The following is a 20020-nucleotide window of genomic DNA, read 5'->3' on the forward strand; positions in this document are numbered from 1 at the left end:
CCCATGCCACCTGTTCAGAGCAGATGGGAGGCTGCCACAGCGGAGGCCAGTGCTGAAATGCCACTCGTGCACTCTGCAAACCAAATAGCTTTGTGTATACAGGAGCAGGATTTTTGTTGTTGAGGTACAATAACAAAACACAGGCTGCTTGTAATTGATTCCTACAATTGTTTTCATTCATAAATTCCTTCCATTAAGCCCAGGTATTTGGGACAGATGATTGGGAACAGGTGTATACCAAGTTCCAGTCTGCAGTGAGCACGTGGGAACTGTGGGGGCAGGAGGGGTGTTGCAGCATCAAGGTCTGATGGCAGGAAAGTGACCAGAGCTCACCTAATTCCCTGTGGTTCAACCTGGGCTTTGGGCCCACGTCTTTATGATTACCTAGCCCCATGGGTCATTTCCGAGTTTTCTTTTAAGAAATAGTTTGGTCTCATGTGGCATTATTGGAGAACTTAACAAGGGCTTATTAGAACATGGAGAAGTATAGAAATAACACTGGTGAGGGTTTATACTGAGACCATATGGTACTTTGCAGAGTGTGGTCATGGTCAAGTGAGTAGAATGGTGTGAATTTTCTTTTTTTTATGTCTTTAAAACTTCTCCCCATAGTTTATATATCTTTAAGACTTCACCCCATCGTATGCATTATTGTGTCCTAAACATCAAGGTCCCTCAGATATTTGACCAAATAGCCTTTCAGATTCTGGAAAAGCCAAAAAATGATTTGTTTATATCTTCAAACCACTTCCCTCTGACTATGTTCCAGGTGGACACTCTAGAGGTGATACGGCATCCAGAAGAAACCACCAATATGAAGAGGCAGACCATGGCTTCTTACTTCCGGGTATGGAGTCTTCTTGATCTCTATTCTGCCTAGTTCTAGAAAGGACTTGCCAACCCTGCCTACAAGAGGCCCAAATACAATAGAGTCATTGAAACGAGAGCAAAGCACAAGAGTCAGTTAAGAAAGGTAGAGGTGTTGCGAGAGAAAAATTATAGCAGGGTACAATGTTGTCTGATCTCAGAAAGATCAAATGAAATCCCAGGTGTCTACAGAGGACCCTCTGCCACTGGCACACAGCCCTGTCCATTGAATGTGCTGATTCTGTTAGTGTTTGAGCTACTTCTTGGCCTTAAAGCTACTGGAGTCAGCCACTTTTCCAGCATATTTACTGAAAAATAAAGTAGTTAGTAAAATTCCGGAAGGTAGCTTATCAAGTTCAGATCCTGAGAGAATCTGTCTTAGCATCGACTTTATTTTGCTAGATCAAATTGACCCATTGCAAGACACATTTTCCTGAGCCCAATTATTTCGCATCTCTGCTGCCCCAATTTCTGATATTTCATTTGGTAAAATGACTCCTCTGAGTAAAAATGTTATGTCTGGAATGGCTCCATTAAATGCACATTATTAGGAAAGATAAGACACAAATGCTTTGTACCAATTTACACAGATTTGTTTATCTTCAAATTATAAAGCATTGGGGTTGGAAGCCCCTTAGAGATCATGTACCACTGGAGCTAAGGTCCAGGCAGGCTCATGGTGGAGATGTTGTTAGGCCAAAGAGGGAACTACTGATCACAGGGACAAAAAAATAAAGTTGTAAGGCGGGGTTGCCACAGAAAGGGGCTTGGCAGTGATGGGAGGTCAGGTGGGACGTGAGCTGGAATTGCCAGGCAGGCTAAAGGGCAGGACCTGAGAGCCAGCACCATGGACAGAAGGCTCCATGGAATGCCAAGAAGTCTGACCTAGCCAACTGTGCTTCAGGGGCAGACTGGAATTGGGCTCAGGGGATACGAATTGCAGAGGCCCAGAGGCCTTCAAGTCCAACACTCCATCCATGCAGTGATTCCTGCTACAGCTTCTCTGGCAAGTGGGTATTCAGCTCTGCTTCATCACTCTCATGGTTGACATTTCTAATTGCCACTTACTTCTTACCTTGAGAACCACCCCAGTCCTGTCCCCTTTAGTTGCTGTATCTTTGTAGTGTCATGGTGTCTCTCTCTCTCTCTCTCTCTCTCTCTCTCTGTGTGTGTGTGTGTGTGTATGTGTGTGTGTGTGTGTGTGTGTGTCCATCCCACGGGATTTGTAGGCTCTCGTGGACTCTGTGAGGTCATCCTTAAGATCCTAGAGTCCCTCTTTCAGCAAAAGAAACTTCTGGCTTATAGTTTTCCAGAAATATGACAACCAGTTTTGTATCTTCAAAATACTCGTCCCCAAATGCAAAATCTGAGAAATAAGGTATATGGGCAAGCTAAGTAACACCATTTTGGATCAGAAGGAGATGTGATTATGAAATAATGGGACTGACTTCCTGGGTGGCTTGTAACTGCTCCTGAAGGCATGTCCGGAAGAGGAGCTCCCACAGTGGATGCCCCTCAGGAACACCTGAGGCTGCCCCTGCACAAGCACCCCTCTGCTTTTTCCACGCCCCCTCTCTCTCTGTGAGAGCCCTGCACCAGCCACTCGCTGTATGTTAGTTGATCTTCATTATAATCGCCTACTTTTCCTCCAGTTTTCTTATTTTCTTTGCCCTCTTTCAATATTTTTGTTTGTTTGTTTTTCCTCTGTCTTATTACCAATGGTATCAGTAGGATTTGCTTAGACCTTCTGGTGGTTCTTAGGTTGAAGCTGGACGTTTTAAATTACAGATACAGTTTGTGGAGCATCATGTTGGAATACCAGAGACAAGCTAGTTCTGGGATAAGTTATGGGGTGACCTAAGGATGTTCTTAGACAGCTAACTCTCTGCCACATGGGGCTATTGCTTGGCACTAGGAGATGTTTAAAGAATGCGTTTAAATCTGCAGGCAGCTATAAGTACTTGTCAGAACTTATGTTATTATCCCCTGTTGCTGGTTTCTTGTTTGTCCTCAAAAATGTCCATGAGTTATTTGAGTAGTTTGTGAACAAACTGCTCTGGAGGCCCCTGCAGGCCTGTGTTGTAATTATCCATTGCATTTGTGGTAACCTCATTTCATGAGTGTTTTTTCCCCTGCTAGTATTCTCTGATGGATCTACTCTCCAAAATGGTGGTTGGACAGCCCCACTTTGTGCGCTGCATCAAACCCAATGATGATCGAGAGGCGCTGAAGTTCTCCAGAGAGAGAGTGCTGGCCCAGCTCCGCTCCACGGGGATCCTGGAGACGGTCAGCATCCGCCGGCAGGGGTATTCCCACCGCATCCTCTTTGAAGAGTTTGTGAAAAGGTCAGGCCTGCATCTTGGGAAATACGTTATATTAAATATAGCTCTGCCAAGGCCATCCCCGTCCCCTGGGCTTGCTCCTCCTGTCCATTTGCCTCCAAAGGTGTCACTGGCTAGTTATCAGCTACTATTTACTTGCTTAAGTGTTGCATTTTTATTGTGCTCCAACTAAATTGCAGTGATCTAGAGGACAGATTAAGCTCCCTTCTGATCACATTTAAAAAATAAAAATGTCCGTAGATATTTATATGTTGTATCCTTAGGTTTCAAAATCTCCAGATATTTAATTGGCATGATGAAAGTATCCCTCCATAAGTGAGTCAAGATTCTGACACATGTAAATGCACCCAGGTACCCACTCCTCTCCCAGGATCTGGCATGATATAGTATAATAGCTGACATTTACATAGCTCCTAAAATGTCCCAAATGTATAATCTCATTTGATCCGTAGAACAACCCTGTAAGCTAGGCTCTGTTATTATTCCCATTTTACAGATGGAGAAATTGAAGCACAGAAAGAAATTGACTTTACCAAGGTCTCTTGCTAGTAAGTGGTAGAGCCAAAATTTGAAGCCAGGCAGTCTGGCTTCAGCATCCACACTTTTAATCTCCTCAGTCCACTGCATTCAATCAGCGTTTATTGAAATAAATTGCTGTGGAGCTTTCCAAACCCAGAAACTGCCTTCACCTGAGAAAGAAATGCTGCTGTTTTTTGAACTGCCATAGGCATGCCTTGCATACGCATGTGATTACAGGTAGAATTTTCACAAAACTTTCTGTGAAGAAATAAGGAACAACAATAACAAAAAACCACCTCTGAGAAGCACTGCTGTCTGAGGATATCCAGAGAGGAAAATTAAAATCCATTATAAAATCTGTTGCACCCCGCCAGCCATCTTTAATTTCTTTTTACCACCATTCTGAAACTTACGCCCAAGGTCATTTTTCCAACTTTTTCTCAGAAAATAATGTATCCTAATATGGTAGCTTGCTTCATCAAGTCTTCCAAATGCCACCAAATTCCATGGAGAAAAAAGGGTAAAAAAAATTTCCTTGCAATGAGAGCTTTTAAATTAAAAATAAGAATGAAATGGCTTTTTAAAAAAAAGTATCTTTGAACTTCTTTTTTTCCTCTTAAATTTGGAGGTGGAACAAGAAAAAAAAAAAGATTATTTTAGCTCATGAATGTGACTAGTTAAGTATTTTTAGCCACTAAGTGTTGAATACATAAAAATATTTAAGAAAACAGGTCAAATGCTCAACAGATTGGCACTTCTTTGTTCGTAATCAGAAAGCCATTAGGCAAGTATGTACAAGAGTTTCAAAATGTCAGTAAATCTGAGGGTATCAAAGATTTCTGAGCCAGCAAGTTAATTGGTATTTTGATCCTTTTGAGCAACTTAACAACAAAATGGATGAGTTAGCAGTTTTTCCCCTTGATGTTATTCAACAAATAGATGCGCCTCTTATCTTCCTGTTCAGGAGTGCTGTTTTGTAAACTCTTAGCAGGAAATATGCAGACAAAACAATCAAAGGCAGGCAACAGAGCCATTCATAGTTTATCAGGTGGAGGTAAGTAAAAGATAAAGACCTGTTTAATGTTACTCTTTACCTTTTTGTGATTTCTGGCATTCAGGACTGAAATCCTGACGTGCACACCTGAAAGGCAGTGTTTTGGGGATTATGTTGTCAGGTTCCCCAATGGGGATGGACTTCCTCAAGTCACCCAAGTCACCCAAGTCTGCAGACTTGGCCAAACCTAAAATGCTTCCTTGTCCCATCGTCCTTGAATTTTCTGGCAAAATGACTCAGAGGCGCCCTTCCTATTTTCCATTCATGGAGCCTTCGAGGAAAGTATTGTTTGCAACACCTTCTCATCAGTGGGGCGAGGTGGGTTAGAAGTATTTATCTGTTTTTAGCTAGGCATGAAAGAGGCCACCTGGCAGTGCAGGGCAGGTAGCTAAAACTTCCTGGAAGTCATACTGTTGAGTGACATCACAGAAAATGACTATACCACTCATTGTCTTCATGGTCAATGGGCTCTGAAGCAGAGTCCAGCAGAAGATCTTCATTGGGGCAAGCACATATGACTACATGTGTTGGGATGTGTTCTGGCAAATGTCTAAAGGAGGAACAGCACATTCAGTTCAACGTCTAATAGTTTGTTTATTAAACTGTTATAGTAAATAGTGCGATTTAGTAAGGGGATCTGAGTTCTAGTCTCCTTTCGGATATAATATTTGGCAAGTGACCTAGCATTTCTGTAAAAGATGTTTCCTTATCTGCATGACAAGAAGACAGGAATACACAGAGCCAACATCTTGAAGATTTTCAGGGGTTGCATGCAGATTCCTAGGCCCTACTTAGCCTCTAAGCCTTCCAACAAGGCCCAGCTCTCCCAGTCAAGCTCACAGGAGGGAGAATTGTGTCTCCCAGGACCCGATTCATATCAGTTGTTAAATCAATGCCTGTTGAACAAAATAAAACTCTTCCCTTTTCTTTTTCATCAGTAACTTCCATTTCTTCTCATGGTAGCATGAGAGCCATGGTGCTCTGATATCTCTTTCATCTCATTTTCCCTTCTATTCCTCCACTGCTTCTCCTCCAGAAATTTGGGTGTCACCTTTGACTTCTCACTTTCTTCAAACAGTCCATCACCAGGTCCTGCTGAGTTTAACTGCTAAAGTTTGTCAACAAGTTCTCCTTGGGAATTTCCCATCCCTTCTCCCAAGGCTTTATTAATCTTCCATCCCTTCTCCCAAGCCCTAAGAGCAACAGCTTGAGATATAATTCATATATGATAAAAATCACCCTTTTAAAGTGTACAATTTAATGGCTTTAGTATATTCACAAAGTTTTGCAGCCATCACCACTATCTAATCTGAGCATCTTTCATGTGCTTTTTGGTCATATGTATGTCTCCTTTGGAGAAATGTTTTTCCAAGTCCTTTGCCGACTTAATTGTTGATTTTTATATATTCTGGATACCATGGGGGAGGAAGAAATTTTCCTCTATCCTTCTAGGTTCTTCTGGATGGTCTAAGAATTCAATTGACATGAGACAGATTAACATGAGAAAATTGAACAAAGTTTAATAACAGTATACATGGGAGAAACCCAGGAAGACTGAGTAACTCGCCAAAATGGCCAAAGCCCTCACCTTGAATACCATCCTCAGCTAAAACCAAAAGAAGATGTAGTGGGTAGTGGTTTGGGACTTCAAAGTGGAGGAAGGCAATTCACATGGAGATGGAAAAGCAAATGTTTGGTAAACAAGTGTTTGCCATGCCTTGCAGAGACATGGGACATGGAGGGACTTTGATCAAATGGGCCTTTCTAGGTTCCTCCCTGCCTACCACACCTAGTTCATATTATACTATAGTTATCTATGGTGATATTTCCTTCCTGGAACAGGACTTCTAAAATTCTTGTAGGCAGTTAGGGGAAAGGTCAAATTTCTTCTTGAGTCTTTTGTTCTTAAAAATAATCAGCCAAAATAATCCTCAAGCTGAAGGGACACAGTTTTGGGGTAGCAAATTCTGTTTATCTATAACACTAATCCCTTATCAGATATGTGATTTGCAAATGTTTTCTCCCATTCTGTGAGTTGTCTTTTCAATTTCTTGATGGTGTCCTTCGAAGCACAAAAGTTTTTAATTTTGATGAAGTCCAGTTTTTCTGTTTTTGGTTTTTGGTCATGCTTTCGGTGTCATATCTAAGAAACCATTGCTTAATCCAAGGTCATGAGAATTTATTCCTATGTTTTCTTCTAAGAGTTTTATAGTTTTAGCTCTTATATTTAGATCTCTGTTCTATTTGGAATTAATTTTTATATATAGTGTGAGGTAGGGGTCCATGTTAATTCTTTTGTGCATAGATATCCAGTGTTCCCAGCACCATTTGTTGGAAAGACTTTTCTTCCTCCTGTTTGTCTTGGCATCCTAATTAGAAATCAGTTAATCATAAATGTAAGGGTTTATTTCTGAATTCTCAATTCTATTCCATTGATCTATATCTATTCCAGGTCTTTTAAATCTCTTTTGCTCACCCTTTTGACATAGCTTCCTAAAGGGACTTCCTGCCTATTCTGTTCTCCAAAGAGCCACCAAAATATGATTTACCTAAAACTCCTATGTAAGCATGTTGCTTCCTTGATTAAAATCCTTAATTGAAATGACCATCCAAACTTCCACTGGGTGAGCTTCAGCCCCTCTGCCTGATACAAGAAAGTCTCCCTGATCTGGCCCCTGCCCACCTTTCTAGTCTCTTCTCTCTTGTCTGCCCACTTCACCTCTCAGCTCACACTCCAGCAAGAAGTGAACTACTTAGAGCTCTATAAACATCCCATGCCATTCCATGCTTCTGTGCCTTTACTCATGCTATATTGCTTGAATCCTCCTTCTCCAAGCCGTCAGTCAGCTGACTTAACCAGGCTAACCTCTGCTCATTCCTTAGGACTTTGAACAGGCATTATCTTCCCTGTGACACCCTCCTTGACTTCCCCAGCTCCCAGTTTATGAGCCCCTCCAATGAGCTTCACTGGTAGAACTTATACATTGTAGTGGCAACTAGCCAGCTGCCTGTCTCTTATCTTGACATAAACCACCTGGGATGCAGGGATATTTTTCAACCAACTTTATATCTGTACTGTCCAGCACAGTGCCTGACACAGATTAGGTGTTTAATAAACATTTATTGAATTGAATCAAACTCTTACTCCTTTTCCTCCATCACTATCTTCTTTTACCATCTCCTGACTGACTCTTTGGTCCTAGTTGTTTTTTTTTGTTTTTTGTTTCCTGTTTTTCTCCCTGAAGTCCCAGTACATGGTTATATATCTAGTTATAAGTTGTTTTAGCTCTTCTATGTGAGCTGCCGCCACAGCATGGCAACTGACAGGTGGTATGGTTCTGCACCCAGGAAGCAAACCCGGGCTGCTGAAGCAGTGAGCAATGAACTTTAACCACTAGACCATTAGGGCTGGCTCAGTCCTTGCTGTTTTGAAGTGCATGACAAGTATATGGAGCTGGCTTTGTTATGGGTAAGTTTAACTTGCAATGTAAAGTGGAATTTAGATTGTTAGAGCATAAGATTCCAGGTAAATCATAAGTAGCTCTTTATCAAGAAAAGGTAAGAAACCATAAGTAAGTTTATCAAAAGCCTCTAACCCAGATTGAAAATGCTATTATTAGAGTTTAATACATTAAAAAGGTGACATTTGAAAAAATTTGCCTTCCTTCTCTCTACAGCAAACATTGATTTTTTTTTTCCCGAAAAGAGACAAGCTTAATAGGACAAGGGAGATTCTCTGCTCTGGCTCCTGCCTGCCTTTCCAGCCTCTTCTCTCCTGTCTCTCCACCTCTCAGCTCACACTCTAGAAAAAAGGGAATCACTTAGAGCTCCCTAACATAGCACAAAATATGCCTTATTAAGGCAATATCCTGTAAAAGCAGGCTGCTTACTCAGTATATTAGTCAGAAATATTTCAATAACAAGTCACTGAAACAACACAAACAAGTTGAAACAAAATTTAAAAGGGGTGGTATATTGGCTTACATATCTAAGAAGTTCAAAGATATGTCTGGATCCAGAGCATCAAGCAATTTTACCAGCCATTGTCTTTTTCCTTTTATCAGCTTGGCTTTCCTCCCTTTTGAATTTCTTGTCAACTAGGCAATTCTTCCTCACATGTTTGCAAAGATGGTCCCTGGAAGCTCCTGTGGAAAGCATCCTATATGCTTAGCGACATTAGCAGCAAGCAAGTTCCTGAGAGTTCCCACACAAGAAGCTCTCTGGTTGTCTCAGCTTGGGTCACATGCTCATGCTTAAACCTATAACTGTGCCCAGGGAAATGATTGGCAGGGTCTTCTATCAAGTGCCAGGGAATAGAGTCAGCCCCACTTGAACCATGGTCTGACGGGCTTTATTAAGGAAGGAGAGGGGGAGAATGGATAGGCTAAAACAATAGGCATCCGTTACCCCTTGTTTTGGCCATTCTGTATGCTGGAATCAGTTATAACAGTGCAGAAAGGTCCACCCCAACCGAGGTAGCTATCTACCTAGAGGAAGTCTTTAGTTTAGAATTTTCTAAGAAGAATAAAAGTTTTGTTGACAATAACAATGTTAACTTTGGAAAAAGAACTATATATAGTTTACTATAGAGTTAACCTAAGCATAGTTGGCTTTTTGTTTTTTGGGTTTTTTTGTTTTTTGAACCACAGTTGTGCTATACGGTGGGTTTCTGAAAACAGTTTCCAGCTCTACTTCACTAAGGGATTAGGGAAAACTCACAGTCTGTTCTGGCCCAGTTTGAATTCACCTTCTTGCATTTGATAATTTTCTCTGATCTTCATCAGTGTGGGACTTGATGTTCTTGTCCTACATAGGACTGTGCTGGATGTCACTTTCCTTTGTTAGGATCTCTCTCCTAGCCTCTATTTGTACTTTAAGTATAGCCTTTAGCAATTGCTGTGCTCAAGAAGACTGCTTCTTCTCTTTCATACTGCAAAATTCTCACGATAATTTGTTATTCCCTCAACAAAGGCTTCTTTCTATTTCTATGAGTCTGCAGTTCTTCCATCTTCCTGTACAATCTCTGCATTTAGTCATTGGCCAGCTGCCTTTGGGTTCTGAATCAACCTGGTGCTTTGTGCTTCTTTGGGGCAATAAAAGAAAGCCCTCCCTCACCTCAGTTCCTTTTAGCAGTAAGTATAATGTCCTAAATGAAGCCCAAGCTGAATCAGATTCACCCTCTGGGCAGAATTATGGACTCCATGGCATTCCCATGATATTCTCCTTGGCTGCAGCAGCTCAAACATAGCATCGTATGGCCACTTACCCAAATGAATTATAAAGATTTTATAATGTTTACTCAATCAGTCAATAAAAAGACTGATATGTGCCCTCAAAAAGATTCTAATAACCATCCTTCTGTCTAGATTCAGCTACCAAGGTTCTGAGATCCCAGTGGAAGAAGAGAACTGGGAATCTCCACATTCAGTATGTATAAGTATTCACTTACTCCCTCTGCTTTTGGTTCAGTACTACTCAACTCTGGATGATTACAGGCAGAAACCTTCTATTCTAGAAAACTCAACTCTAGAGTTGGGGAGGAAAATCTGGGGATACAACTACTTAATTAACTTTTAAGAAATTCTCGTGTTTTAGCTCTTGCCTCACTCACACTCTTAGAGGTTCCAGGGTCTGTCTATTTCTGCGTCTTTGCGTGTGTGTGTGGACAGTTCTTTGTTATAAATCAAGTTGCTTCTCATCTTTCCCCCTTATGGCTTAGGATTCAGCATTCTCAGGTCTGCTAAATCTGTTACCATTTTTCCATCTGTTTTCTTGTTAGCAAAATCTTATTGTGCTTATCTTCTCTCCTTTCTTATCCCCCTTTCTCTTTGTCTTCACATAGGACTTATACCTTTTAAAAAATTCTCCTGTTATCCTTTTTTTGGGGTTTCAGGAGGGAGAAAAAGTAAATATATGTGTTCAATCTACCATCTTTACCCAGTTGTTTTTTGAATGTGTTACTTGTTTTAAAAATGAATGAATAAAATTAAGAAATAAGAAAAATTAAAAATACAAAAAAAATGTTATTCAATGTATATCATCTTTCTTATAATTCACATCTAATTTTCTTTTAAGATTTGTTTTTACTCCCCTGACCCAGGACATCATAGTTTTGCATACCATGATGTAGGGAATTTCCAACTAAGAAAGACCACTTCTCTTTCATGAGGGATTTTGTGTACTGTAATCCTGGGATTCTTTGAGATCTGCCTAATGTGCATAATACCTTAAATTTTCTTTCTTTAAGATCTTCCCTTTCAATGATTAATATTTGTGATTATTCTTTTCCTATATTTTCCCTTTGTAATTAAAATGAAATTAATGAAAGATTGTAAGCTTGTAGAGTTCCCTGGCAGTGGCAGAAAGAACATACAATTGAATCGAAGAATTTGAGTCTAAATGTGTGGTTTAATAGAATGGGTACTAGTTTTTCATATTCATTGAGGGTGGGGGTAATCTTCTTAGCAGCTTTAGAAACCATACATTTATTCCAACAAACCATGCTGTTTACTCCAAATATTTTTTATTTATTTTTTTGGAGCTTCCTTCAGACCTAAGCACACAATTATTTTATTTGACTTATAGGAACACCCAGTTTGACCACCTTTTCTATTAGACTTGGCTCTGAATTAATCTTGGCTATTTCTAAAAATTAACACACATGAAAAAAATTTGCAAACTTTGAGGCTGATTTTAAAATGGAAGCTCAGATATTGATTCTAAAAATGAGTCCCTGAAACGTTTGTGGCAATAGAGCATTCTTAAGGATGTAACCTCCCAAGTTGTTGGCAAAGGAGTGATCTTTAAAAGGAACCACATTTGTTAGGACCTCTTCGTTCTGGTGTGACTGTTTTGTGAATCAGTTACCTGATTTTATAACCACCTTCCAAGTAGTAGTAGGATTGCTAGTAGCTACAGAGAAGCCTTGTGAATGCCAAGCATTGCGGACACAATCGTTGCTTCTTAACATTTGTGAAGAATACAAGTGCCCTCATGAGAAATGTCTACTAAAAAGCCATTTATGTACCTCAGCCTTTATGTATGTATCCACATCTCTAATAGAGTGCCTGGCACATAGCAGGTGCTCAAAAAATGTGGAATGAATGATTCAATCCCCTTGCCCCTTCAACAAAGGTGCTTTATTCTTGCCATTTTTATCTATACTCTCAGAAAGAAGATGCACAAAATTTCTCACTGAAGGCATCTTCAGAGTTGATCAATTGACTTGCTTGGATTCTAGAGCAATTCTTGGAGATCCAGATATTTTTGCAGTGGAAGATCTGGGGCAACTCTAGACATCCAGACTTTTTTGGAGTTGACCTTTATTTTCAAGCATTTCATATTTGGATTTTGACCCTTGACTTCATACTCCTTCAGGCTTTTTTCAGAGTGGTCCCTGGATGAATTCAAGAGGCAGATGTGCATGTCTCATTACCCACCAATCCACAGAGCTTCCAAGTTCCTGGCCGTCAACATATCCTCCCTGTTATCAAGAGAAAATGTGTAAAGAGGACCTACCGATATGGCAAGCTCTGTACAAGGTGCTGAGAACACAAAGATGGAGAAGGCACATTCTTGCCTTCAGCATCAAGGGATTAGTAGAAAATACTTTTTGGAGGGATTACAAAGGAACATATGATGCAGAAAATCCTAAACATTTATTCTTTCCTTTTGGCTACTCCCTGCAATACTTTCAGAATGTTAATGGTAGTCTCTTAGCTGAATATTTGCCTAGCCTCCAAAAGTATCTTCCTAACTCTAGTCTGTTTACTCCATGTGATTCCTTACTCTGCCAGCAGAGTTATGTTTATAAAAATATAAAGATGATCATGTCACTTTCATGAATAAAAATCTGTGCCTGCTCCTCATTGCCTACAGAATAAAATCCAAAGCCTTTAGCTCAGCAGGCAAGGCTTTCTATAATTGGCACCAATCAACTATTCTCATTTTTTCCCCACCATTCTCTCTCACACACCTAGAGTGCAGTCAGCCTGACCTTGGACCCTCCAGGCCCATGCACAGTGGTTGACATTTGTGCTTTCTCTTTTCTCTGGTGGAAAGTCTTCACCAGATCATCTCCTTGCCACCTTTCAATCTCCAGCCCAGGCACCTTCCCTTTGAAGCCTGCCTGGACTCCCCCAAGCTGGTAGTTGTTCCATCTTCTGTGTTCCCACAACTGGATTTTGATATCTCTGTATTTGAGTGTATAGTTTTGTTTTTATCCTAACATGTCTGTGTACCCCACTATACTGTGAACTTCTGAGGGGATGGAGTGGAGCTTACTCATTTTTGTATCTCTAGCATCTCATGTGGTATGGTGTCTGGCCCGTGGTGTGTTTTTAGTGTTTCCCAGTTGAGGGAATCTGTCAGTCAGGAATGCATTTGACTATGAGTGCCAAACAAACAAACATTTTTAGTGGCTTAAACCAGGGTTTCTCAATCTGAGCACTGCTGACATTTTGGACCAGAGAATTCTTTGTTGTGGAATGCTATCCCTGTGCCTTGTAAGATGTATAGCAGCATCCCTGGCTTCTACCTATTAAGATGCCATTAGCCCCTCTCCCCCAGTTGTGACAATAAAAAATGTCTCCAGATACTGCCAAATTCCCCTAGGGGGCAAAATTGCCCCAATTGAGAACCATCGCCAAATACATTTGCTTGTTTATTTCTCACAAAAAAAATTGAGATAAGCTATTTTTAATATTGGTTTAGCTGTTCAATGATATCATCAGGGTCCTGAATACCTTCTGACCTCCTTTCATTCCTTTTTACCATCCTTAGTGTGTGGATTGGCTTATAGTCTTGTTGGGGAGAAAGAAATTTCTCTACCCTTCTAGGTTCTTCTGGCTGGTGTAAGAATTAAATTGACATCAGACAGAATAACAGGAGAAAATCAGATTTAATTGTGTACATACGGGAACCACACATACATGAGAGGTTCAGAGACAGAAAGGTAAAGTGAGGTATATATGCCATTTTGAGTCAAGGAATGGGATAGAGGCCTGAGGCTTCAGAGGAGAGGAGGGTAATTTACAGGACAATAAGAAGAGCAGAAGTTTAGTAATTAGATGTTTGCCCTGCTGTATAGATAGGTCATAAAAAGTTATTTCTGATAATAACTTATTACGGGCAAAGCCCCCAATTTAAATTCTTTAAGAGAGAGGTAAATGTTTCTCTTGAGCTCACAGGGTCTCAGTTTCCTTCAGCCTGAAACAATCCACATGCCAAAGTGGCACATCTTGGGAAGGCATCCTGTCAACCCCTCAGTCCCACCTTTGAAACCTCCTGAGAAGTTTCACATTCTAGAATTTGGGTTGGTAGATTGCTTCCATCTCACCCATCTAGTCTCTTACTTCTGAGAACAAGTCAGTTCAGTTAAACAGTTGTATCTCATTTTAGAATTAAGTGGTGATTCAGGTGGGCTCCCAGAGCTAGGCCTGTGGTGAAGGCAATCAGGTATTTAATAAGAGGCATTTCTATGAAAACAAAAGAAAAACAATGGTCAATGATTGGAGCTGACTGTAATCCCAGTTTCTGAGTTCTGAAGGCAGCCAGTCAAGGAGATGTCTAGATTTCTGGCTCAAAGGATTTTCAGATGAAATGAGACCAGGCAGTGGCAATCTGACAGATTTTCCTAGTTTACAGTTTGAATGTCTCTAATGATCTTTCTGAGTGGCCCATACAGCGAAAGGTATAAAGATTGTCCATACATAAGCCACTGTAGTGCTTGCATGGCTTCAGAAAAAAAGAAAACAGTTTTAGTACTTAATGATTCCAAGTCAGAAGTGTGGGAGAAAAACTAGAAACATTAGTTTCAATAGTTCTAGCCAGATATTGGAGGAACCGAGAAGAATTCAGGTTCCAGTCCAGTTTACAGGTGGAAAACAAAACCTTCAAAGACAATGAGCAGCACTAGAATCCAATATCCACAAAGGTGTATTACTGAAACATAATTTTTCTCTCTAAAATCACCCCCACTTTTACCAAAGCTAGCTGAATAAAGACTAGTTTGTTTGCAAAAGAAGTCTAGTTTCAATAAACTTAGTCTGGTCATTTACGTAAGTCAGTAAGAATAGTGGTTGACCATACAGGCTCATTTAATCTGCTTTTCTAGAACACTTCATAAAGAATCTCAGATTGAACATTTTAAAGGCCTCTGGAGGCCAGGAAGCCAAGCCAAGGACTTGCTATCAGACTCACCTGCAATACCTATAGATTTGAGTGAATTCCTCTCTTCTCAAGGTTCCCGAAATATCTTGAGGTTCCTGCACCTGCCAGGAAGTGACCTTCCTTACTCACCTGGTAAGGCTGCTGGGACCCTTGTAAGCAAGGTACCAGGCCAATTTTTCCAAGAAGCTTTTTGGCTCCATAAAGTCAATCTTAATTCCTTAAAGCTGTCTGGTCATATCTGAGATTATGGATACTGTTAAGTATGACATTCCAGTCAAAGCCTTGGTAATATAACCAATGTTTCCAATTGTGCCCTGTTACAAGGAGAACAGATTCTTATTGAACTTATGCAAATAACTATATTGCCAGGAAAATAAGAAGACTTACTAAGATTTTTTGAATTCTGAAGGGATCAGTTAGGGAGAAAAAGATAAACGTTCCAATTCTGCTTGCAAAGGTATAATTTATCAAATTGCCATAGTCATATTTAGTGTAGGAGGAAAGGTTTCATTATTTCTGGAAAACAAAGATTAAAAAAACAGTAATATTTCATACAAAAGTCATAAAAATTATAGTCATATTCATCAGTTCATTCACCCCTATGTAATTAATTCTTGTTCTGCTTGAGTCTAGTTTTTCTGTTAGTTCTGATGACCTTGCTTGATGATGGAAGGTGATAGGGACAGTGATAATTTCTAGAATTTTTCAAGGTTTTTGTTAAGTTTCATATGATTTGCCAAGTGAAGTGGGTGCCTGGGTCACTGGGGATTGTGGAAGGTTTACCCCAAGTGGGAAACCACATTTTTAAATAGTTTCTTTACCACTATGAAGGCATCAGCCTTGCAGCAGGGGAAGGCTTCAACCCATCCAGAAAAAAATACATATAATAACAAGAACATATTGATAACCCGTGCTAAGGTGGCAGCTGAATGAAGTCCAGCTGCAGATGTTCAAATGGCCAGAGGGAGCAGGTCTGAGGTCTATGGGGATAAAAATTGTTTTTCCAGGGTTATGGACCTAACAGGTCAGATGTTGCTGGTAGACTGAATTTTATAGAAATCTATGTCTATTCATAATTTGAGTCATCTTAAATGTACTATGGTGGGTGAAAGAATGCAAAAACCAAAAAAATGGGGTTTTCCAAGGAGGTGGGAAGAATCAAGCAGCCATCTTGGGCTTGCCATAGCCTCAACTGTTTGTTTAATTTACAGCCATTGCTTACTCATCTTAATTTCTCTAATTCAGGATCAGACTGTTACAGTATTACAAGGACATCAAGATGGCAAAAGTTTGGCAATGAGGGGTCAGCTTTTGCAGAAGCAGAATAGACTTCATCTACATGTGTCACAATCTTTACAGATTCTGTTGTTGCTGTAGCCCTTGCATGAAAGTCAGCTAGGGCATTTTCCTGATACTCAGATTCAATTCTTTTAGGGTGAGCCTCAATTTTGATTACAGACAACATTTTATGCCAGGGCATATCAGATTTCCAAGAATTTCACACAATTTCTGTGACACTTATAACATATACCTATATAGACACAACATAAAAAAAGCTTAATGTTACTTCTTATTTGACAATGCTTCCCATGTAATTTAACATATCAAATAAGCCTAATTAGTTCAATATTGTTCTTTTTTATAAGGAGAGAAAACAAATCTCTTGAGATGTTTCAGGGATCCTCTGAAAAATCCCAAAGTTATCTAGACGTCAAAAGATTTCATTTAGAATTTAATTTTGGGAATTTTTTCAAAAATATCAAAAAGTTTTAAGACACTTGGTCAAATAGGATCATAGGTCATTGTGAAACAATGCTTAATTATCCACTTAACCAAAGTGATAATAAAATATTTCAAAGGCAAATACAGAAAGTTATAACATATTACTTAAAAGATAAGAAACTTTTACAATCTGTTATTAAAAGTAGATCAATAGTCCAAGGAAACTTTGTCCTCTTGACAGAGAGAGAAAACTAAATTCTAGTTTTGTACCAGCTTACTTTTGATACTAAAATTCATTCACCCAATTAAATTTCATTCTAATCTTAGCTAGTCCTGACCATGCATAAAACTTTTTTCTCAGGGTTCTTTTTCCACAAATCTTCTATAATTTCCTTTTCCCTCAACAAAAAATGCGTTTCCATTCCTCATACCTTCTTTTTACTGAAAACACACATCTCATCTTCTTTGCATATGGGGATATTACCCCTATTATTTCTAATAGTTTTAATTATATATATTGGTTAGAATTCTTAATCCTTAGAAACCTTAATTTTTATATGAATTTGCCCCTTTTTAATAATACAGTTTTTCAGTGTGGCACCAGACATGTTTACTTATAGACCCAAACATCTTTAGTTTCTCTGTAATAAGAAGACAAAAGTAGATAAGCCAATGTTTATTAATTAGTGTTCCATATTTTATCTTATTTGGAAATGATCTAGATATTCAATGAATTTCCATCATTTAACTTACTTTAACAAAAGTCTAAGCTTTCAAATTACCAAAAAGATTTTGAAGTTATTTTTAAGTACATATACCATAACACATAATTATTGTTAAAAAATTCATCTAAAAACTTTTATCTTATTTACATCTATTTAAATCATTTGTTCTTTAAAAGGTTTTAGATTACTTATGAAAATTTTATCATACCAAGTTATTTTTCTTGTTGACAAATTTTGTAAGAGATAATATGAACTTATTTGAATTTTAGTAACCTGGGGTAGAATAAAGTTTTAATTTTAATGCTGATAACTCTAAAGACATGCCTGTTTTATTTAAACCAATAACCTTAAACTTGTTTTATTTATCAAAGATTATCCCAGATCATGTGAATCTGAAAAACATTCAAGTTAGTTTCTGTTATATTTCTGAGGTTTACAAATACTTAATTTACAAGCTCTTAATTTTAAACCAATTAAATACGTTCTTTTATAACGTAGTTTTAGCAATACCATCTGGAGATATAAAACTATCAGACATCTTCAACATACATATACAAACACACACACAACATATAGACAGATGCAAACACAGACCTTATAGTTGAAGAAGATGCTTCGACTTTGTCCTTGCCAAGTAATCTTATGGAAGCTGTGGGCTAGATTTTGGGCAAGGGTGCTTCTATAGCTGTTTGTATTTTAAAAGGCCTCTTTTTCCCTTTTTTTTCCCTTCAGTCTTGGGAATTGGAGATGGTCTATGTAAGAGTTCCTGGAGAGGTTACAAGCCTTTTGAGATAAATAGAGGAGGTTTTGGGATTGGTGAAAAGGAATGGGTGGAACTTGAACTGCCTCTACAGCTGCATTTCTAGTTTTGCAAAGATTTGTAAGATGTGTCTTAAAGGACATCGTAGGTTGATCCACCCATCCAAATACGTTATCCTCAATTTGCTTCTTTCCCTCTGGGTACATAGTTGTATTTTGACTTAGTGGAGAAGGCCTAAAAAATATTCCTATTAGGCTCTGAATATTAACTTCCAATTTCTGACCAACGTTTGACCATAGAGCTACTAAAAAATCCTTTTAAATATCTTGCCAGTTTTCAGCTGGGACAAACAGTAAACATTTCTGGCAGTATTAAACACATCCATGGACCCAAGAGGCATTCTCAAAGGTTACTACCTTCCCAAGATCCAGAGTCACTCCCAAAGAGAGCCAAAAGAAAGAACTGATAGCCTGCATGTCCCAGGCAGGCAGAAAGCCAAGCCCTTAAGACACAAAACGAGACAAGCAAGAAGGCAATGGCTATCCTTGGGAGACAAGGAGTCAATAGCCAATGGTCTGAATTTAGAAAGGAAGGAACAACATGAAATTTTATTTTCCTCTCTTGACTGGGCATTACAGAATAGTCATTGAGTGGAGGTAAAAGGGCTTTATAATTCAAAAGATCAGCTGTTGTCCAGGGGACACAAATTCCCTGGGAGAGGGTTCTATGATGTATCCACAAATGATATTGCACAGGAAAGCCTGAAGCTGGCAGAGCCTAATTATAGAGCAAAGCTGGCCCTACTGCTTGTCCCAGGTACTTGTGTTAAATTCATTTCCTGGCTTTCAGCATTTACACGAGTAATCTGTATACTCTTAGAGATTAGGCTGGAGTGCTCTCTGTAAATCTTGTAGGAAAAAGGAAGCTATAACAGGCAGATGGGGGCTGGATTTTAAAAAGGGGGTTCTACATTGGATTTTTATTTTAAGTCTAAATTTTTGTTCCCTGATCTTGTTAGGGAGTCCCTAAGTCTAGCTGTTACATTACTTTTTTTCTCCCCTCCTTTTTCTTCTTAAGTGCCAGGCAATTGTACTTCCAGTGTCCTGATTTTTTAAAATATCTGCAAATGTCTGAAGGCAAATCGGTGTACTCTGATTTTTGTTCTAATTTCTGTCCTTCCATCTTATTAAGGGAGTCTCAATGGCTAACTGTTATGCCAGTCTGAGAGCTCTTTAAAATTTTTTTCAATTTAGAAGTTTTTTCCAATTCAAAGGATCCATTGTCTGGCCATGATGAACAGGATCTTAATAGCAACACATACCAATAAGCCTTTTTATGGCTTAACCAAGTTTGCAAGAGGCATTCCACAAGAGAGTACCAAAAAATTCAGCCCTCACAAGATTCAGACAGTTCACTCTTAGAGTTAGCTTAAGAACTATCAGGGGCTCTGTTTTTAAATAGCTATTCCAAGAAAACAATGACCATCTCTGGGAGGAAAAGGATTAATAAAGACAAGAGTACTCTACCAAATTTACCAGAGTCACTTAAGCCCAAGTAACTAATTCCACAAATATTTTCTGCTGCTAATCTAAATTTAGGAAAGAGAAAAAAAGACTCTAATCACTCTTGCTTCCAATAGATCCTCCAGCAGGCAGAGATCTGGAAGACTGATGGGGCAAGAACTCTTACCTTCTGCTGTTGCTTGTCAGATGTCCCAGGATCTCTCAGCTGCAGCAGCCTCAGAGGGAGCAGAGTCCAGCCAGGGAAGTTTATCCTGCTGATTATGCCAACTGTTGAGGAGGAAGAAATTTTCCTCTACCCTTCTAGGTTCCTCTGGCTGGTCTAAGAATTAAATTGACAG

The 20020-nt window shown here is 39.2% G+C and overlaps 1 protein-coding gene across 1 annotated transcript in view; it reads left to right on the forward strand.

Moving 5' to 3' along the window:
- MYO3B (myosin IIIB) overlaps positions 1-20020 on the forward strand; it is a 265307-nt gene that overhangs the window by 98003 nt on the left and 147284 nt on the right. Inside the window, exons 17-18 of the mRNA XM_058548594.1 lie at positions 770-847; positions 3007-3212. Of these exons, the coding sequence (XP_058404577.1) occupies positions 770-847; positions 3007-3212 (284 nt within the window). The remainder of the gene's footprint in view (positions 1-769; positions 848-3006; positions 3213-20020) is intronic.

Source organism: Diceros bicornis, chromosome 10 (assembly GCF_020826845.1).
Source record: "Diceros bicornis minor isolate mBicDic1 chromosome 10, mDicBic1.mat.cur, whole genome shotgun sequence".
Classification (NCBI taxonomy): domain Eukaryota; kingdom Metazoa; phylum Chordata; class Mammalia; order Perissodactyla; family Rhinocerotidae; genus Diceros; species Diceros bicornis.